Below are 22,705 nucleotides of genomic sequence, written 5' to 3' on the forward strand. Positions count from 1 at the left end.
CCAGGAAATCCTCCGGGAGCGGATACAACTTTTCCATTGCTCGGCTGACCTTTAAAGAGGCCTCAGGAGTGTCCCATTCCCTAGCCAGGAGCTGCAAGAAGGAGTCATGTGTGGGGAACGCCCGGGACCGCGGCCGCAGGGTGGCTAGGACTGGATCCCCCTTTTTGGAAGACGTCGAGACGACTGGGGCAACTGAAGCTGGTGGGTCTGGCGGTGGATCCAGGTCCAGTTCTACGAGGATCTGAGGTATCAGGTCATCTAACTCCTCCCTCTGGAAGATGCGGTGCGCTCGCGGGTCGTCACCCTCCGATTGAGCGTCCGGAAGAACCGGGAGATCCCCCCCCACAGCCGGGGCTGCGCCCGCCCCTCCCGGGGCAAAATGTACCCAGGCGGTCACTCGGGGAGCCCCAGAAACCGTCCCCGCTAGGTCGGGGGGGCCCTGTGGAGCAGCTGTGAGACGCGGTGTTTTAGCAGCCGGGGGGGGGGGGGGGGGGGTACCCGTGGGCAGCCCACCGGGAGCCTCCAGACCCTGCAAATATGTGCTGTGCATCAATAAAATAAACTCCGGAGAGAACCTCGGCATGCTCGGGGGGGGGGGGGGGGCCTGAAGAGGAGCCAGCAGAGACCCTCCCTGGTCCGGGAGGGTCTCCGCCGGGGCCAGATTCGGGGGAGAGACCTCCCGAGAGTCCCTTCCTTCCTCCGCTGCGTGAGTAAAATCGTTGCGCTGAGAATTAAAAATGGCCGCCGTCCCGCCAAAGACGGCGAAGGGGCCGCGCTGACGGGAGAAATGAAAAGGAGCTGACCGGATCCGAGGTGCCTTCCCCCCCCCCCCCGGGAAGGCACCTTGCGCAGATCCCCTCGCGTGAAATCCTCGACCCCGGCTCGCCACAGGCCGAGCACCAGGACGGCCGAGGCATGGTGGCCGCCGGGGGAGGAATAGGAACGCCGCGGGGGGGGGGGGGGGGGGGCAAAACCGGTCTGCACTGCCCGCTTAAACACCCCGGACGGCAGCAGGGGAATCTCCCCTCCCTGCTGCAGCGGCCCTGGGGAAAGATACGTCTCGGGGCCGCGGGGCGGTAGCCGACACCGTGGAGAGGCAGGCACCACCAGCTTCCACGTGGCACCAAAGCCGCTGAAGAAACCTAAAACAGAAGCCAAAACACCGAAAACAAAACACCGCAACTTACCCCCGAAGATCAGGGAAGGAGGAGGAGAGAGAAAGAGGCAGCACAGACTGCAAACCACGCCTCCCCAAAAATTGAACCTTTTTTTTTTTTTTAAACAACTTGATCCAAACTGTGAGGAGGTCAGAGGCAAGAGAAAAAGAGGGGAAAACCTAATCCCTGCAAACACTGGGGAAGCAACTGGTTCCCCTACTCTCATCTGCTGGAGTCAGAAAGATACTGAGCTCCTGCAGAGGGTGCACTGGTTTATATGGCGACACCCTTCGAAGTCTGTTCTGACTCCATCTGCTGGACGGGGGACATAACCTACCGTCTGGACTGATCCTGGTACGTACAGGGAAGCTATGCTACTGGAAAGAATTAATGTTAGATAAAAAAATGCAGTGCATTTTATGGCATTGGCGTTTTCACTGCATTATTTTGCCCATGCACCTATTTTCCAAAAGCAATATGCTTAAAACTTCACATACCTATGATAGCAGCAGTTGAACTTGCTTTAATAAGAGGCAAGGTACTGTCATATGCTTCTTGAGGAATATGAACGACCTGATTTTTCAGTTTGTTTTTATGTAAGATGGTCTGTAGTCCCTCCAAGATTCCTACCCATTTCCTCTTCTCATTCTCGTTTTCGGTCAGGATTAGCAGTGATGTGGTTCTGGGAGGTGAACCTAAGAGAGAAGCTGTCACCTTGACAGCCAAAGGAAAAGAAAACAGCTGTAAGAAAAGATACACAACTAAACAAAGCAGCTTCCCAGTGCAATCAAAATCCTGCATTTAGCCATTAAATTACTGGTGCTTCTGACCAGCTGACTTCAGAACTAGCTATAGAGATTTTGTATCTAAACACTTTGAAGACACAAGTACTATGCTATTTGTTACTGATTTGTAGCAAGAGAAGAGAGGCATACAATTGTTTAACTGTATTTAAAAAGCTGCTGAATTTAAAAAAATTAACAGTAACATTTATTGCAGGACAGAGCTTATTACATGGCATGTACTGTTCCTAATTTATCAAGCATATATTCATTTTAAAGGAATTCAATGAAGCTGAGCTGAAATGCATGCTAGCATGAGTATTTATATAGCATGACCATCTACTACATAAACCTTTATGTAACCCTTAGGAGGAAACTAATTTGGAAACTAAAAGTTAGTTTTGCTGTAGGGTTTCTATATGTTCCTTCCTCTTGAACCTACTCTCTAAAACCCTACCGAGACCTGAGCATGACTTCCTTCAGTTTGGCAGAAGGATGGAACAGCCCTTGGAGGGACCCCAAAGTTCCTGAAATATCAAGGAAAATCATTTTAAATATAATTTCAATTTCCTCCTATTGGTATAAATACTAAGTAAAGGTTAGTATATTGACCATATTCACACAATGCCCTTAAAAGATCCAATCTCCAAACTGGCTACACTGAAAGGTTCCTCAGCAGGTGGTGTGTTATGCATAGTCATGTTATTCTGAAAGATTACAGTAGGAAAATGTAAACAGTCAAGCTAGGGAAGTCCGGTTTGCACTTTAAATCAACATTTAGTGCAGAATAATTCACTTCCTTTTCTAAATAAGACTGTTGGACACATGCTGATAAGAAAAAACAACTTTCATGTACGAGGTCAGAGCTGAGACACTTCAGTGCTATATCTAGTACTGCAGAACTTTCAATTTGACCATACTTTGCAAATAGTTATCGGTTTAGGAGAAGATTATACAATACCAAAAAGTGATCTGGCCCTTGAAAGGAACACATGTAGGAACATAAACTGTTTATATTTAAGACCACAGAATAATTGTTTCCGTTTATCATTCAAGTCTCTTCTTGTCCCAAAGCAATAGACTTCTTTGATCTGCCTTATATACTCTAACGTGCCATGGAAGATGGCAAGTATTAAAACTCTTCATCCTTACCAGTCACAGTTTCACCATTGCATTGCCTTCTTTCTGATAACTGCATCACTCTCCACTAAGCATTAACTGTCACTAGAAGGGCAACTAATCCTGACGTGGTCAATAAAAGATTTCAAGAATAGGAAAAGTGTGTGTGTGTGTGTGTGTGTGTGTGTGTGTGTGTGTGTGGGGGGGGGGGGGGTTGTAGTTTGGGAGGTTATGGTGGGTAGTAGCATAGTAGTCTCCCAGGAAGAGTGAGAAACTGAAGACCCTACACTATTTTTAAAACCTGATAGGAATGCAAAACACCATTAAGGCATTCCAGTTCAAAATAAAAAACGAAGTTGTTTATCTTCAACAGGTGCTCTCCATGGACAGCAAAACAAAAGCACACAAGATGGAGTGACATCATATGTTGGGTCATTTTTCTCCCAAACCCCAGAAAGTTCCAATTTGCTGTGAGCATGTTTGGGCCAAAACGCGCTAGCATCCGGTTTTTTTCCAAGCTTGGTAAACTTCCCAGGGATGTGGGAGGATTATGTGGCTGTTTGTTTTGCTGTCTATGGAGAACACATGTTACAGATAAGCAATTTCATTTATTATTTTGAACAGGAATGCCTTAATGGTGTTTGCTTACCTATCAATGTTCAAAAATAGTGTAGGATCTTTGGCTTCTCACTCTGCCTGGGAGCACTACTTTGCTATGACTCACTACAACCACCCAAGCTGCCCCCCACCCACCACCTCTACCCACTTTTCCTAATCTTGAATGCCTTTTATTGACCGCTTCAGGATTAGTTGTCCTTCTAGTGATAAGAGTTAATGCTTACTGTTAACAGGTAAGCAAATTCGCTTTCTCTGTGGAGAAGGAGAACAAATAGCCACATACAATGGGATTCCAGAGCTGAGAGTTGCTTCTAAGTAATTCTGATTTATGTTTTTGGCAACCATGATCTGCGTATTATTAGAAGTTTGTTTTGATTACATAAAAATGTTCTTAAGCATTGCTTATCTAAATGAAATGTCATTATGTGAGTCCTTACCTAGACAGAAATGCTTTGTAAACGTACGTACATTTGACCATGTACAGGCCTTACAGGTATCTTGGATTGATATTGAATTATGATGTGCCATTGATGTGGTCATTGCTTGTATATGCTGCGCCTTTATGTGCAGTATTTCCAGTTTCATGGATGCATAACAATAAGAGATACTTCGTGTCAACCATCTTGATAAAGTCTAGTTTTTAATGGCTGATCCTTTTTCAGTTGTCTATTTCGTGAGTATTTGCATTCTGTCCAAGTAAAACAAGAGGGCTCTTCTGTAGTCCAGGGTATGTAATACCTGTTCAGTTGCCGATGTATGTTTATTGGTACAATTTCTTGTTTTAAGTGAAACTGACATTTTTGGAAGAAACTTTGGACAAGTTCTGAGGAGTACTTTGTTTTTTAGTTGAAATCGGTTTATTCAGAAAATAAAATTAAACATTGTAGGCTTAAGGCATGTTATACATAGAAACATAGAAATGACGGCAGAAGACGACCAAACAGCCCATCCGGCTGCCCAGCAAGCTTTTGCACTTTTTTTTTTTTCTCTCTCATACTTCTGTTACTCTTGGCCCTTTATAACCTTTTGGTTCTATTTCCCTTCCACCCCCGCCATTAATGTAGAGAGCAGTGTTGGAACTACATTTAAGTGAAATATCTAGCTTCCTATAAGGAAGCTACACCCATGCTTATTTGTTTACCCAGACTATATAATTTGGACCTTGTTGGTTATTGTCTGTATATGGATCCACTTTACTTCATTCCCCCCTGGCATTGCAGCAGAGAGCTATGCTGGATATGCATTGAAAGTGAAGTATCAGGCTTATTTGATTTGGGGTAGTAACCGCTGTAACAAGCAAACTACTCTCCACTTATTTTGTGAATACAAATCCTTTTTTCCACATTTCCTCTTGCCGTTGTAGCTTAGAGCAATGTTGGAGTCGCATTAACCGTGTGTATGTTTATTGAATAAGGGAATTGTCTCCAGGTAATAGCTGTCATTCCCACGAGCAACCCTCTCTTCCTTTGCGTCCTCTAGACTTTATGGATCCACAGTGTTTATCCCATGCCCTTTTGAAGTCCTTCACAGTTCTGATCTTCACCACTTCCTCCGGAAGGGCATTCCAGGCATCCACCACCCTCTCCGTGAAGAAATACTTCCTGACATTGGTTCTGAGTCTTCCTCCCTGGAGTTTTAAATCATGACCTCTGGTTCTGCTGATTTTTTTCCAACGGAAAAGGTTTGTCATTATCTTTGGATCATTAAAACCTATCAAGTATCTGAAAGTCTGTATCATATCACCTCTGCTCCTCCTTTCCTCCAGGGTGTACATGTTTAAATTCTTCAATCTCTCCTCATAAGTCATTCGATGAAGACCCTCCACCTTTTTGGTCGCACTTCTCTGGACCGCCTCCATCCTGTCTGTCCCTTCGGAGATACGGTCTCCAGAACTGAGCACAGTACTCCAGGTGAGGCCTCACCAATGACCTGTACAAGGGGATAATCACTTCCCTTTTCTTACTCGATATTCCTCTCTCTATGCAGTCCAGCATTCTTCTGGCTTTAGCTATCGCCTTGTAGCATTGTTTTGCAGACTTCAGATCGTTAGACACTATCACCCCGAGGTCTCTCTCCTGCTCCGTACACATCAGCCCTTCACCCCCCATCGAATACATATTGCACTCTGCTATATACCACACGCATATGTAACTTTTATCAACAATCTTACGAAATCAGAACAAACCACTGCATTCCCCTCCCCAGACCCTCCCCCCTACTCCAACCCCTCCCCCCCAGCCAAGAGGACTAGAACATATATTGTCCAGGATATACTAATGAACAATGTCATTCAATATTTGGATTCTTGGTCTGTGTGGTAATGACTGTATGTAGGGCATCCAGGCATCCAACATCCGTTTAAGTTGAAATGAGGACTGTTTACATGAAATCAGTTCCATGGTTAATAAACTGTGTATATTATTACGCCACTGATTCAGTGAAGGTATATCTGGGAGTCTCCAGACTCGAAGAATAACTGTGACAGCTAAAATGAAAACTTTGTTAATCCAAAGTTTTCGTTTTGCATTCCCTGGAAGAGAGGTAGGAAATATACCAAATAATGCTGTTTGAGGAAGGAAAGGAATCTGAAGGTCTAGTATGTGACCAGCGAACTGGAAATCTTACATCCAAAACAATTAGATTCGGTCAAATCTCCAAAGTGCATGTCCAAGATGAGCATTTCCCTGGGTACAATTTAAACACAAATCAGCAGCAGCAAATTTGGCTCGGCAAGCTTGATATTTAGAAACAAAGTCTATGCAAAATTTTGTATCATGTCTCTCGCATTTGTATATTACAAGAGATAGTATGAACGACAGCAAAAGAGGCGATGTAATCAGAAGTTGGGAATTGGATCTGCAATTCCTGTTGCCACTTAGACCAGACCTTGTCCAGGGACCAATTGTGGAACTTAAGAGTCATAGCCTTATTAAAAAAAAAAAAAAAAAAAAAAGATATCTAATATCAACTAGGCTCGTCCACAAACAGTCTTGGAAGAGGTGCCAATTGGGATTGTGGAAATCTGCAACATTGAGAGACTGTATATAATGACGAATTTGATAATAAGGGAAAAAAATCTGTCACAGAAAGGTTAAAAATGATCTGGAAAGGAATATGATGAATGAGGTTATCAAATTTGTGGACGATACAAAATTATTCAGAGTAGTTAAATCACAAGCAGATTGTGTTACATTACAGGAGGACCTTGCAAGACTGGAAGATTGGACATCCAAATGGCAGATGAAATTCAATGTGGACTAGTGCAAGGTGTTGCATATAGGGAAAAATAACCCTTGCTGTAGTTAAACAATATTAGGTTCCATATTAGGAACTACCACCCAGGAAAAAGATCTAGGCATCGTAGTGGATAATACTTTAAAATAGTTGGCTCAGTGTGCTGCAGCAGTCAAAAAAGCAAACAGAATGTTAGGAATTATTAGGAAGGGAATGGTTAATAAAACGGAAAGTGTCATAATGCCTCTGTATCGCTTCATGGTGAGACTGCACCTTGAATATGTGTACAATTCTAGTCGCCGCATCTCAAAAAAAGATACAATTGCGATGGAGAAGGTTCAGAGAAGGGCAAACAAAATGATAAAGGGGATGGAGAAGCACCCCTATGAGGAAAGGCTGAAGAGGTTAGGGCTGTTGAGCTTGGAGAAGAGACGGCTGAGAGGGGGGTTATGATAGAGGTCTTTAAGATCATGACAGGTCTTGAACGAGTAGATGTGAATCTGTTATTTACACTTTCGGATAATAGAAGGACTAGGGTGCATTCCATGAAGTTAGCATGTAGCACACTGAAGACTAATCGGAGAAAATTCTTTTGCACTCAACACATAATTAAGCTCTGGAATTTGTTGCCAGAGGATGTGGTTAGTGCAGTTAGTGTAGCTGGGTTCAAAAAAAGGTTTGGATAAGTTCTTGGAGGAGAAGTCCATTAATTGCTATTAATCAAGTTTACTTAGGGAATAGCCACTGCTATTAATTGCATCAGTAGTACGGGATCTTCTTGGTTTTTGGGTAATTGCCAGGTTCTTGTGGCCTGGTTTGGCCTCTGTTGGAAACAGGATGCTGGGCTTGAGGGACCCTTGGTCTGACCCAGCATGGCAATTTCTTATGTTCTTAAGTTTTTTTCCTTCTTTTCCAAAGACATTTCTTGGTTTCTCGGTGATGTTGAGAGTAGATTTTCAACCGTTCACTGTAGAGGATGAAAATTGAGGCGACTCATGCACAGGGATGCTTGTGTTAGAAGGCTTGCGTATACTCAGACAGCAAATTGGAACTTTAAGGGCTTTGGCAGAAAAATGACCTCACTTGGCTCAGTCGGATGATGTCACCCTAACTTATTTGGCTATTTGTTTTCCTTGTTCACAGAGAACTCAAAAACAAGAATTTGACAAACCTTTATTTATATAGTTTTATATAGCTGTTTTAATACTATCAGAAGGTAGACATCACACCAATAGATACATTAACAAGTATTTCTTATTACGATATAATAAACCTGACATTTTAAAATAAAGTATCCAGATACAGTGGGTACAAAGAAACCTACCCTGAATATACAAGGGATGTCTTTGCGGGTGGCATGTATTACATCTGAAGCCAAGACCGAGCTTACAGAAAAATCTTCATCTCTGAAAAAAGGAAAGTATCAATGCATTGTAAGTGAGATAATATTATACATATAAAGAGAAAAAAAATTAATTCTGCCCTGTTTTCTTCTGCTGCATACTCAATTTTCTAAAGCTGAAGAAGACTGACAAGAATGCAAACCTTTTATGTACCATTCTATTATAACTAAGGATCACAGGGTTCCTGTGATTGCTTTCATTTAAACTGACAGAATGATCACAGAGGAGTGCTAGACAGTATGTTACCAACACTGAAAATAAGTCATGCCACCATGGCTGATAACGTATAACCACAGATTACTGCACCATGCAGTGTCTTTGCAGCTATTTAGAAATTAGTAACTTTGCTTGAGCAGGAAGACTTTACCAGTGTTATCACAATTTTGCAAACAAAAAAAAATCCTCTTGCATTTAATCAGTGATATCCCTGTAACTGGCCCTTTAGTTTTTCAAATTTCTTTTTTTGACCCAGCAGTCTCCTACTTCTCTGGTCTTCCAGCTGGATTGGAACCAGGGCTGGAATCTAGTATCATGAGTCTTCATTCACAAGGACTCGGGGAATTTTTTCCCCTATTTTACAGCCCCTTCCAACTTACTTTAGTCCAATCATTGCAGCAACAGTCCTTAGCCAGGGACCAGGCAGTAGGGCTCCTCCTGGAACCCTGAAATCATGGGCACTAAACCTGGCCATTAGGTGTCACCACTACATGGCTAGGCCTCTCTTCCATCACCTCCAACTCCAGAGACTGTAAATGATGCTTATCTCCAGCCAGTCCAAAGAATGGAAGATCTGAGCTGGTAATCAAGTCTAGATCCCTCTGCATGTCAGTGCATAGCACTGACACAGCCACCAGGCCAGCCCCAAAATCTGGACTTAAAGATTCCTACTAGAACAAACCTGAGATCCAATACTTGGCTTGCCACAACTCCAGGTTGTGTGGATTTTCCTTCAGGCACATCATACAGGAAGAGTTTACAATCACATACAACCGCATAAGCCCTCTGCCACCCTTTTTTCACCCCTGTGGGCTTCGGAACCTATAGGGAAATAAATTAACTTGTTTTTATGCATCCTGGACTTTCCAAAACATAGAACCAGAGGACCCCCATGAAGCAATGGGACCCATCAAAAGAAAAGGACTGTAGTTTGTAATATATAAGTATAATTGCTATTTTTTAATGGACAGCTACTGAAATTGTGGAACTAAATTGTAAAGATATGTGTTGAAAAATGATTGTTCTAACACAAGTAACTTTGGGATGCAAACAGGTGCTATTGTGTACACATCCTATAGAAGATATAGGTCCATATACAAACATTGGTTCATCCAGGTTTATATCCATTTATATATATAAATGAATTTGTAGGGGAGATTTGTAGGGGAGATTTGTAGGGGAGATATAACTTGTGTATTAGATATATAAATATATCTAATACACAAGTTATATTTAGGTCATTTCCTAGGCTGATGTTTTTACCTTCACATAGCCTTTGTATGCAGTTCCTATTCCCCTCTGCACATCTACTCCAAGGGGTCTTTTTGCTTGCTCTGGGGGAATAGGACAGACCTGAGGTGCACTGTCCTTGCACAAAACATGGCAGGCGAACGGACATACTATAAGAGAGAAAATACACATTCTTAACCCCCACAATGAAAAGAAATCCACAACCCCATTAAGATCAATAACAAAACAGATGATTAGTAACAAACAGAAACACAACACGATAATTAAATGGCAAACTATAAAAAATTAGCAGTTAAATTAAAGTGAAAACAAGACAATGAGAGAGTAAATTTAGAACTACAAAATTTTTATGACAGACAGCAAGAGGCAGCAATGTGTTAACTTCTACAGGAGCAATTTGTACATTGAGAGATAGAGGGTTCACTTTCTGAGGTACAAAGTAGGAAAATGTTTACACAACTTAGCAATGGGTGTACTGGAGACAGAAAAAATGGTGTGAGCAGAAAGGAATGAAAAGTGACTCTAAAGAATGCAACAAAAAGGGAAAGCAAAGTTGCTTACCTGTAATGGGCATTTCTCTATACAGAGCAGGACAAATCAGTAGGTGATGTCATCTGACAATACCAAGACAGAATAGTTCTCAGAGCACACAAAACCTAAAGGTGGTATTCCTGCACACCATGAATGTCTCCTCATTCTTTGTAACAAGCTAACCTTCAACTCTAAGGGGAGATGGGTGAGAATGTGTGACTGATTTGCCCTCTCTACAGAGACAGCTGTTACAGGTTCTTCATGGACAAGCAGGACAATCAGCCACACAAGTGGGGATTCCCAAGCTGACAGCTATAAGAAAAATGTTTATGCTGCTATATTAGTAGTGAAAAAACATGTAACATGTGGTGAAAAGGTTGGCAGGAGAGTAAAAGGAATTAAAGTTGAGAACTGCTCGACCTGAAGCATTTACTTAGTCAGTAATGAACAGTGAAGGTATGGACAAAAGACCAGGTGGCAGCCTTGCAAGTATCTATGGAAGTAGAGCATAATTTATTTTAATTTAAAATTTATTTTAATATTCTGCTTTTCAGCCACTTCAATGCAGATTACATTCAGGTCCTGAGGTATTTCCCTATCCCCAGTGGGCTTACAAACTAAAGGGCCGATACAAAAAAAAAAAAAAAAAAGCGCAGAAAGCAGGCACTGAAGTCAGCGTCTGCTTTCTTAAATGTGTGCATGGCGCCCGCAAGGGGCCCCATGCTATATTATAATTAGGGGGTCACGTTAGCAAGGAGGTGCTAGGGTCACGGTTACCAGTGGTCTGCAGGTTATGAACACAGAAGCCAATAAACTCGGCATCGGTTTTCATAATTGCAGTCCGCCAGTTATGAAAACAGACGTCAAGTTTATCAGCGTTGGTTTTCATAATGCAGCTGGCCGGCCGAGTTATTTTTTTTTAAACTTTTAAAAGAAGTACAGAAAAGCAGTTTTTTCTGCTTTTCTGTACTTCTTTTCAATGTGCTCAGCTATTAATGCCTGCTCCATGCAAGCATTAATAGCTGAGCTCCAGGCTGCTCTCAGCAACAACCAAGACAAACAGGTATCGAACAAGGTGACAACGGGCACCACAACAACTGACGTGCTTGTTGGTCAGTAGCGAGACAGCCTGGTTTCAACTATGGGACCTTAGGTAGGAAGAGTTGGTTTAAGCCTGGAAGAGGTTGCATTGGACAGATTGGCCGAATCTACTGTCTTGTCGACCATTCTTGTCCAAGAGTAATGGGCGGCGAACGTGTGCAGGGAGCTCCACTTCACAGCCCTGCAGATTTCGGCGACGGGAAATGCCCGTAAGTGGGCCATTGACGCGCCATAGCCCTCACGAAGTGACCTTTAATGCTGCCTCCCAGCTGAAGGCCTGATTGTGCATAGCAGAATGAGATGGAGTCTGCTGGCCAGTTGGATAAGATTTGTTTACCCACCGCAACCCCCATTCTATTCTTATCAAAAGAAATTTATAGTTGGGTGGATTGTCTATGGCCTGCTGTGTGTTCTAAATAGAAGGCCAGAGCTAGTTTGCAATCCAACGGATGTAGAGCCCATTCTCCCTGGTGAGAATGGGGCCTTGGAAAAAAGGTGGGTATCACAATGGACTGATTGATGTGAAAATGAGTCACTAGCTTAGGCAGGAACTTGGGATGCATACGCAGGACCACACAGGTGGGTTTGAGTCCAGCCTCGGAGAGGTGCCATAAGTAGTCCAGGAACGAGGCAAGTGAATGGGTCCAAGTCTTTCCCCTCGCACCAGATGGAGAACCTCTTCCACTTTGAACTGTAAGACTTTCTGGTGGAAGGTTTCCTGGAAGCTACCAGCACTTGAGATAGGTTGTCAGACAAAACCAGGGACTGGAGGAATAAGCGCTCAACATCCAGGCCGTCATGGCTAGTGCCCAGAGGTTCAGATGGCGCACTGTGCCCTGATTCTGTGTTATCAGGACAGGCGCAGTCCCCAGGCTGATGTGATCCCTGATCAATAGGTCCCGAAGGAGAGGGAACAAGACTTGTCTGGGCCAGTATGGGGCAACCAGGATCATGGTCCTCTGGTCCTGCTGGAGCTTTGAAGAGTTCTCATGAGTAGCGGAACAGGAGGGTATGCGTATTGGAGGCCTGTGCCCCAATGAAGGGCAAAGGTGTTGGAAGTTGGGCATCCATCCATCTTGAAAAGGGAGCAAAAATTGCTCAACTTGCAGTTGTATGGGAAGGCAAAGAGAGCTACATCCAGAATTCCCCATAAGCGAAAAATCCGGGCTGCTACTGCCGGGTTCAATGACCATTTGTGCAGCTGAAAAGAGCAGCTCAGGTGGTCCACTAGCACTTTCAGTGTTCCAGTTAAGCATGTGGCTCACAGGGACATGCTCTGTGACAGAGCCCACGGCCAGATCTGCACCGCCTCTTGTTAAAGGAGGTATGACTCTGTGCCCTCCTGTTTGTTGATGTATCACATTGCCACCTAATTGTCTGTCCGAATCAGGAGTATCTTGTGGGACAAGCAGTCTCGAAACACGCAAAGAGCATAGCGAATCGCTTGAAGCTCCAGTAAGTTTATCTGGTACAGAGCCATCTGAGCCATCCAGTGACTGTGTGTGGAGGCCGTCCACATGGGCTCCCCAACCATGGGTGAAAAGAATCGGTACCAGATTGAAGAGATCTTCCCACCAGGACAGGGAGATCCTCAGATTGTGTGATGGAGACGCGGGCTCTGAAGTTCTGGGATGCCTGATGCCATTGTGAGCAGTGTCCATTGTGCCCTGCGCATGCGGAGGTGGGCAAATGGGGTGACATGGAAAAGGCTGTCATGTGGCCCAGCAAACGAAGCAACAGATGGGCAGTTACTTGCTGACTGCTGCGTACCAAGGTTGCCAGTGAGGACAGGACAAGAGCCCGATTGTGGGGTAGAAACGCCTTTGCCTGAGTCGTGTCCAGCCTGGCTCCTATGAAGTTCAGCTGGGGGGACGGGCAGAGGTGGGACATTGGGTAGTTGATAACGAATCCGAGATTGTAGCACCTGCACAGTGAGGGTCAAAGAGTCCATCGCCCCTTTGTGGGAGGTGCTCGACCAACCAGTCGTATAGGTAAGGAAACATGTCTGAGGTATGCTGCCACTGCTGCCAGGCACTTGGTCAATACCCAAGGGGCTGAAGCCAAGCCAAAAGGCAGCACTCGGTACAGGCAGTGAGCCTGTCCCACCACAAAATGGAGAAACTTCCTGTGGTTTGGGAAGATCGCAATGCGGGCATAAGCCTCCTTGAGATCAAGGGAGCAGAGCCAATCTCCTTTCTGAGGAATATTATCAGAGTGCCCAGAGACACCATTTTGAACTTTTCTCTTTGAAGAAACTTGTTCAAGGCTCTGAGGTCGAGAATGGGACGTAGGCCCCCAGTTCTCTTTGGTATCAGGAAATATCCTGAATAGAACCCTCGACCCTGCTGATGACGGGGAAGGGGTTCTACAGTTCCTGCCATCAGGAGAGTGGAAAGCTCTGTCCAAAGTATTTCCTGCAGGGTGGAGGAACCGCACGATGTACATGGGGGAAAATCCACAGGGACCTCTATGAAATTCAGACGATACCCTTGGCGAAAGCAAAATTGCTTACCTTGTAATAGGTGTTATCCCAGGACAGCAGGATGTAGTCATCACATATGGGTGACATATGGGTGACATCATCAGATGGAGCCCTGATACGGAAAACTTCTGTCAAAAGTTTCTAGAAACTTTTGGTTGGCACACTGATCTGATGTCTATGCCGTAGTCGGTGTCTGTACCGATGGTGGTATGGAAGGAGGCTGAAATTTTTGAAAAGCCTCGACGATGGCCTGCTGGACCATGGAAGTCACCTCTTCCCTGGAAACTGGGACTGGGTCCACTGTCACAGGGGAGGGTAAGACTGGCGCTACTGGCACTTTCACGACTGAGCATGGTGGCACAGTCTCTAACACCGATCCTGGTAGAGAGCGCTTCAATTCCTCGGGTATGGAAGGGCGTGTTGGTTCCAGTACCCGGACTCGCTTGGGCATCGGCTCGATGTCCTTCGATGCCGATGGCTGTCTCGTTCCATCCGATGGATCAGTGGAACGATGTCGATGGTGTCTTTTTTCTCGATGTTCCTTAGATGCAGAGGAAGACGCTACGGAGGACACCGATGGGGTCTGTGATGGACGGTCAACGGTCCTTTTTTCTCCTCGATGTTTTGCAACGGAGGGAGATATTCTTCTTGGAGACAATGTTGACGATGGGGTTATTTCTTAAACTCCTCCTTCATCTTGTCCAATCGGGCACGCCTGCCCTTTGGTGTCATCTGGGCACAAGTTGAACAAGCCCGGACATCGTGGTCTGATCCCAGGCACAAAACACAAACATTGTGCGGGTCGGTAATCGACAGACACAATCTGGACATTTTTTGAATCTGGAGGCCATGTTAGAAAGTTAGGCTGAGTGACGGTTGATGACCAGCAGATACCGAGTGAGGGTGACCGGAATAGACTGAAAATGACTCAAAAAAAATGTACTCACCGATACTATGTCGAAGGGAGACCCGATGACAATTTTTTTGTGACTGAAAATATTTTCTTTCTCTTGAGGAAAAAGTGAGGGAAAAATTCTCAGAGCTCGTAATATGCTATGCTTACAGCAAGGTGGAAAAAAAAGAGACTGAAGGTAGACTCCTGTGGCTGAGAATATCATGGCATGCTGGGCATGCTCAGTAGGCTCAGTGTGCCAGCCAAAAGTTTCTAGAAACTTTTGACAGACGTTTTCCGTATCAGGGCTCCATCTAATGATGTCACCCATATGTGAGGACTATCATCCTGCTTGTCCGGGAATAACGATGGTGAGCACCCACTTTAGCGACGTAATGAGCAGCCAGCAGTGGGCAAAACAAAGAAGCCTGCCCCCTACCGGAAGATCGTGCGCCAGGGGTATGGCTGATTGCTCCCTCGCCCCTAGTCAAAAACCCATAGCCGGGGCTTGCTGTGGAGCTGACTGGGTGAGTGACTCCTGGAACCTGCATGGGATGTGCAAGCGCGGGAGGCAGGAGGGTAATATTTTCTTTGCTTATAAAAGGACTTCCTTGAATTTGGCTGGGATATGATAGAGGTGTTTAAAATCATGAGAGGTCTAGAACGGGTAGATGTGAATCAGTTATTTACTCTTTCGGATAATAGAAAGACTAGGGGGCACTCCATGAAGTTAGCATGTAGCACATTTAAAATTAACTGGAGAAAGTTTTTTTTTACTCAACACACAATTAAATTCTGGAATTTGTTGCCAGAGGATGTGGTTAGTGCAGTTAGTATAGCTGTGTTTAAAAAAGGATTGGATAAGTTCTTGGAGAAGTCCATTACATGCTATTAAGTTGACTTAGAAAATAGCCACTGCTATTACTAGCAACGGTAACATGGAATAGACTTAGTTTTTGGGTACTTGCCAGGTTCTTATGGCCTGGATTGGCCACTGTTGGAAACAGGATGCTGGGCTTGGACCCTTGGTCTGACCCAGTATGGCATGTTCTTATGTTCTTAGGATTTCCTGGCAGAGGACGGCAGATTGGAAGTGCTAGCTGGCAGCTGTTGAAGGGTTTCATGGTGATCCTTCAATTGAGCTACCACATCCCAGCCTTATCCCTGAAGAGATTCTCTCCTGTACCAACTTCTCCTGTATCTCTGGGATGAAGGTCTGAGGCGCAGAGCCAGGCCATCCTACGGGCGCCGATCCCCACTGTGGCCACCCTGGCTGCTGTTTCGAAAACATTATAGGGGGATCTCACCTCTTGTTTTCCAGCTCCTAGACCCTGTTGAACAACTGCAGAGAACGACTCCTATTGTTGCTGCGGCAGGCATTCAGCAAGTTTTTGGACTTGTTTCCACAGTTTCTGGTTGTACTGGGTCATATATAACTGTTACGAGGCGACATGGGTGATGAGCATAGTGCCCTGAAAGACTTTCCTACCCAAAGTATCCAACTCTGTGTTCCTGGCCTGGAGGCATGGGTGCAGGAATGCTTAGCCTTTTTAAGAACCGACTCCACTACCACAGAATAGTGAGGGAGGTGGCATCGCTCGAACCCTAAGGCTTGCTGTACCAAATAGGTGGCGTCCGCCATCCTGTTCATGGGAGGATCAGATATTGGGCATTCCCACATCCTAAGGAGGATCTCCTTGAAGATGTCGTGGACCGGAACAGCCACTATCTCCTCCTTTGGGGCATCAACGAACTGTAGCACTTGCAACATCTGATGGTAGGCATCCTCCTCAGTGAGGAGTTGGAAGGGGATGGCTTCAGCCATAGCCTGCACAAAACCCGCAAAGGAGAGATCCTCTGGAGGAGACAGTCACCTTTCTTCTGATGGTGAGGGTTTTGAGAGGAGATCCTCAGAGCCTTCAGAGGACGACTCATCTCCCCAATGGTCATATGGGCCTCTCTCTTCACTAAGGTCCCCAGGGGGCCTGCACTGGAGAGGCCTGTCCAAACCCTGAGGCCTGGGCACTGAAGGCCAGCTTCAAGGGTACTGGGAGCCCTATCGGCAGCAATGGCACTGATGGTCGTGAGATGCCCGATGTCCCTGCCACCGGCTCTGGGAACTGTGGTCTCTGGACCAAAGGACCGGATGAAATCAACAGCTGCTGTGTGTCATTCTCCTCGGAGGACCCCGTGATGGGAATCTGTCCAGAGGAGGGCATCGGTGGCCGCTGGGGAACCGAAGAGCCCCTGGGCACCGGCTGCATCAGAAGGACACTGAGTAGGACATCCAGATATTTGAGCAGGGGCACCAGGACAGATGGCACAGGCTCTGGCACCAGTGGTGGTTCGATGCCCCACAGTGCTTGGAGCACCGCACTCTGCGGTTCAACTCCTCCTGGAAGTCTGATGAAGACAGGACTGATGGAGGGGGACAAAGAATCACCGGCGCCTCCACGGAATCCTGAGGAGGCTCTGTACTCAGCACCACTAATGGTGGGGAACATTTAAGACTCCCAGGCCTGTTGAAGGATGGGGCCTCCTCACCACGGCGTCTCTTCGGTGGTGGTACGGCTACCGCTGTGCTGCACCGGAACTGGAGTCATACTCTGATGGCGACTGGTATTGATGCTTACGGGACTTCCCATGGTGCTCGGCCCAGTCTTTTCCCGGAGGCTGAGGATCCCAAGTCCTGGAGAGCACCAAAATTGACAAGAGTCAAACACCGGCTCCTCCCTCCTTGGAAGAACTCGCCAGGGGTGTGGAAAGGTGCAGGGTATCTATCGGTTCCCCTTGATCCCCGGGTGTCAGAGACTCTGAAGCTGGCGGGATGAAGTGGACATTTTGGGCCCAAAAGGTTTCTCCATTTTATCAAGCCAAGCACGATGGCCTTTGGGTTCATCTGATTGCAAAGCTGACGCCCTTGGATGTTGTGAGAAGCCCCCAGGTAGAAGATGCAGACCTCATGTGGATCAGTGATAGACATGGTCCGCGGGCACTGGGAGCACCAAAGAAAACAGACAATGCCATAAAAGTAAGCTGGCAAACAGTTGATGGCTGGCGGCCACTCAGGAGCGACATGCTGGGAATCGACCGGAAAGAAGGTAGAAGTAGTAGAAATACCTATCGTGCCAGGAAAAAGCCCCGACTGGAGAAGGGGGACCCAACGTAGGATGGTTTAAAAAAAAAAAAAAAAAAAAGCTATTTTTAGCACAAAAGACATTTGAAGAGCAGAGCTCCAAAAACTGCAAGGCAATTATCACCGCAGGAAAAAAAAAGAGACTGAAGAGGGACCTTGCATGGATGCGTGGATAGTGGCATACTGGGCATGCTCAGTGTGCCAAAGTTCTAGAAACTTTGACAAAAGTTTTCCGTACTGGGCTCCATCTGATGATGTCACCCATCTGTGAGGACTACCATCCTGCTTGTCCTAGAACCCTCATCATACTATTCACTTTATTATCTGAATCACTTTACCCAATATATATCAGACCCAACAATCTACAGTGATTTAAATAAGGAAACAATCCCTTAAGGCAAAATATTCCAAAAGAAACTACCACAAGGAACCTTGTTTCACCTACAAAAGGCTTCATCAGGAGAATATTACTTAACCAACAGCTTATCTTGTATGGTAAGACTTCTTAAATCCACTGAAGAGAAACAAATTGCAGCTTCAGATATTGATTAAAATAGCTTGATTCAATGCCACACAGGAACTATTAACTGGCTCATCAACATCTTCAATACCATCCAGTAACCTTTTTCAGTATGTAGCAAGTTGTCCAATGCTTATCCCAGACTAACGCAGGATGCTCAATTGTTAGCACATATATTGAAGGCTTTCCAACAAGCTTATATAAAGATTATGCCAATGCATGGAGCATCAGTAAGTTTCTCATGAACATCTTCATGAAGACCCAAAGCCCATGGCTAAGCTAGTAGTCTGATTCCAATGGCAACTGCAGATGTTCTAGAGGAAGTATCATATGCTGATCTGATTAGATGTTTTCCACATTCCTCTGCTTCATGCAGCGCAGCAGCAAAATGACCCATGGTATTTTAAGAAAGCTGCTGGGTCACATCTTGTAACTTCTGTAAAGTGTTGTGTGATCATAGGACTTGAAAACATCACCAGATTAGGGTGGTGTTTTCAAGTCCTATGATCACCTAGATCAAAAAAAGCAGAGTCTCCTCATGCTAAGTTCTCTGACACTGATAAGTCTCGGCGCAGGCCCCCATGCTCCCTTTGCTAAAGAGGAAGAGAAAAAGCGCTCTTCAGAGTCAAAACAGGCCCTGGAGGCACAGAGGGCACATCAAAGCATAGAAAAGCATCATCACTGTCACAAAATTTTGCTGTCGACAAACAAACTACCCATTCTCCATCAATGTCTTAGCATCGAAATATAAATATTTTTCCTCTTTGTTGATCTGGACACCTGAGGAGAAGTTAAAAATTATTTTAATGTGTAGCTTCTAGATCTTCTGGCATTGGGGTGACATATGAGCACGGACAGCAGAGTAAGTCACATCATGCGATGGCTCGAATCAGGAACAGGGGCACTTTTTGAATCCTGATTTATTGTCCATCATTGTAAAGTGTACTTAAGTCAGTTTAAATTTCAAAGGAGACTTGCAATAGATTAAAAAAAAAAAAGAATACTTTGAGAAAAGAAAAACAAAAAATGCAAGCAGAAAATGTATTAAGTGGCCAAAGAGGAGAGAACAAAACACCATGTCATTTCGCACCATTAGAAAGACTGAGAAGAACTGTGTGGAGGTTGCTGCCGTGGATCACTCAACCATGCTCCGAAAACTTTCTTGAATTTTTTGAGCTGAGAGAACTTTTCCATCTCAGTGCCATCAGATGATATCACCCACTTGAGAGGCTGATTATTGTTCTCCTTATTCACGGAAAAAGAAAAGAATTTAGGAAGCTGTTTTTTTCCCTATTGGCTTGGTACTTTCTTCCTCCTCCTCTGGGCTTCCAGCTCAACTAGAATAAACTTCTACTGGGGTTTTTCTGCTGTGAGCTTTCTTATGTAACTATCTGGGGTTATTCTCCATTTTCTTTTAATTTATTTAATTCTTTGCTCGCATCTAGCCCAGGCAAAGCAATGATAGCCCTCAGCCAGGGGCCATAAATTGCGGCTCCTTCCAGAACTCACTATATTTTATTTCTGAAAGGCGGAATAACAAATTAATAAATTAAACTAAATTAATAAACTAGATGTACATCCTGTGCCTGGCCAAGAAAAACTGGTGTTGTGCAATGCCTGGAACTCCTTCTCCCACAAGTACTACCAGTATGAATATCTCTCACCTGTGCTGACCCAAGAAGCAGAAATCAGGATTAGGAATTGAACCCATGCTTCCCGTGTAGTCATGTATGACACTGTCAATGAACTATTGAGCTGACCTCAGTGCAAGTTAAATTGGTATTTTAAATATAAAGACAGTAAATATAAAAGGTATGCAGGATCTTGCGAACAAAATAGAAGTTTCATGCTCAGAAAGGCAGCAAGGTATAGAGCAGGGGTAGGCTGCTTTGGTCCTTGAGAACAACAAACAGGCTAGATTTTCAGGATATCCACAATGAACATGCATAGGATAGATTTCCATATAATGAAGACAGTGCATGCAAATCTATCTTATTCATCATGGATACCCTGAAAGTCTGGCCTGTTGTCATGAGGACCAGAACTGGCCACCCCTGGAATAGAGTAATATCACAAGGGCAAAGATTGAATAAAAATGACTAGTAAACAAAGAGTTGAGACATCAAAATGTAAAATAAGACACTTTGTAGAGAACAACAATAAGTTTAGGCATATACAGTCTGTAGGAAAGATTAGAGTCAAAGCGGACAGTTTTTGGGAGAGCAAGTGATAGGACTTGGATACTAAGTTTTATTTTACAAACCACATTTTTTCCATTAATATTGTTCACATGGGAAAATAAACATTTGAAAGTCCTTAAAATTTAAAGTGCTATTATGAAAGACATACAATACAAAATGAAATATTACAGCAGAGATGGAGCATCTAAACATGTCAGAGGCCTTTGTCCATTATAAGAGCAAACCAGAGGTCCCTAATTTTGGATGATAACATTTGAATTTAGCTACCATTCTGAACTTCTAAGCTAATAACTTGCTTCTAGGAAATATCAGTGATGGCTATTATTTCTGTTTTATTCAGATGACATTGAGGTAGATAATATTGAATGAATGAAAAATACAGATTCACAGACCATAAAATGATGGAAAACAGAAGAACATCTAGCAATGAAAATGGGATAAGAGAAAAGTACAGTGAAAAGAAGATTTGTGGACAATTGAAGGCAAGTAAAGAAAGCATGCACTGTATTTAAAACTGGTCACAGAATATAAAAAAACTTACCATCACAGGCAAAGCCTTGTCGAACTAAGCCCACCATGAGTGATGTGCAGTGACTACATTGTGTGGGGCTGGAAAAGGATTTTATACTGAGCTGGTGAGCTTTAGGCTGAAAGAAAATGTTCCACAGCATACAATAAATACAAAATCCCAGAACAATCTCCATTGCCACTTAATTACTGGTCCAGGCTTGTTACAGATGTTGCAATGCACCCCAACTTGTGAACATGAGTTCTCACAGACAATTCCTCCTTGCTATAATACATGTTGTATTAAATAATTCCTTGAAAAGCAGATTTCCTCTGCTTTCAGTCTGAAATATAACAGTAATGGGGAACGTATGGTGCAAGCACCTGATATGAAATGAAGTGATCCCTTGACTGAAAATGAAGTCCCTCTGGAGATGGCACTCATCAGCCTGGTAATTTAAATGTTTGGCACTGTCATGTGGGCTCAAAAATTCATAACAGTATGAAACAGACTACATATTGCTAATAAAGAACTCTCACATTCATTTCAAATCGTATTTAATAAAGTAGTGTGGTTGCCTTGTTAGTCTACTTGAATGTAGGTAAATAAATGTCAAACAAAAAAAAATGATATACATTTTAATTGGACTAACAATACATTTTTTGACTAGCTATCAGGAGTGCTAGCTCCTAAAAACTAGTCAAGGAATGCAATAAGTTAGTCCAACTAAAAGGTATCACCAAGGTGGAGACTCCCTCCTAATCCTACTAAAACTTTCTGCTGCCTTTGACACTTGATCACCAACTCTTGATTCGAAGCTTAAGGGGACACTAGAATCGAAGACATAGCCCTCAAATAGTTTGAATTATTTCTATCAGAAAACAATCTGCTGCATGGGCCAACAAACCATCCAACCCCAAAGATCACACCTGTGGAATACCCCAGGGTTTGGTCTTTTCCCCGATCGTTTTCAATATTTACATTCAATCTAACCTGTGACCTTATTCAATCTTTCAACACTGAATGCCACCTACCTGCTAACATCCAAAAGTGAGTCAAAATGGGCCCTGAACAAATTTCATCCATTGCCAGTCTCAATGACTGTCTTACAGCATTAGCTCAATGGCTTAGCAACCACAAAATCTAACTAAACCTTCCAAATTGAAACTCTCCTGACTCAGCTAGCAGGTATATCCCCTGCAATCGATACTTTCTCTATCAGGTATCCCTTGCATCCTAAAGAGTCAGCATGAAGCCTAGGGGTCAAATCGACCATGAAAACTCATCACCAAGGTGTTAAGGATCTAGTTTATGTACTATGTCAGATCCACCAACTGCACAACTTCCTTGCCAAAGAATCTTGTTACAGTAATTCATGCATTAATCACCAGCCAACTTGACTACTGCAACTCCATATTCAATGGCATCAAGCAATACAGTATGAAGTGCCTTTAGCTTCTACAAAGTATTGCTGCTAGAATTTTGGTAGCAGCCAAAGCAATTGACTACTTAAAACCAATACATCAACTGCACTGGATGCCAATCAAAAGCAAG

General features: G+C 44.1%; 1 protein-coding gene across 1 annotated transcript in view; it reads right to left on the reverse strand.

Moving 5' to 3' along the window:
- The window catches only part of CDC42BPB (CDC42 binding protein kinase beta), a 412,316-nt gene that overhangs the window by 52,739 nt on the left and 336,872 nt on the right, over positions 1-22,705 (reverse strand). Inside the window, exons 25-29 of the mRNA XM_029597996.1 lie at positions 21,185-21,290; positions 9,793-9,929; positions 9,212-9,351; positions 8,235-8,316; positions 1,655-1,871 (exon numbers count right to left, since the gene is read on the reverse strand). Coding sequence (XP_029453856.1) covers positions 1,655-1,871; positions 8,235-8,316; positions 9,212-9,351; positions 9,793-9,929; positions 21,185-21,290 — 682 coding nt within the window. The remainder of the gene's footprint in view (positions 1-1,654; positions 1,872-8,234; positions 8,317-9,211; positions 9,352-9,792; positions 9,930-21,184; positions 21,291-22,705) is intronic.

The sequence above is a fragment of the Rhinatrema bivittatum genome, chromosome 4 (assembly GCF_901001135.1).
Source record: "Rhinatrema bivittatum chromosome 4, aRhiBiv1.1, whole genome shotgun sequence".
NCBI classification, from domain to species: domain Eukaryota; kingdom Metazoa; phylum Chordata; class Amphibia; order Gymnophiona; family Rhinatrematidae; genus Rhinatrema; species Rhinatrema bivittatum.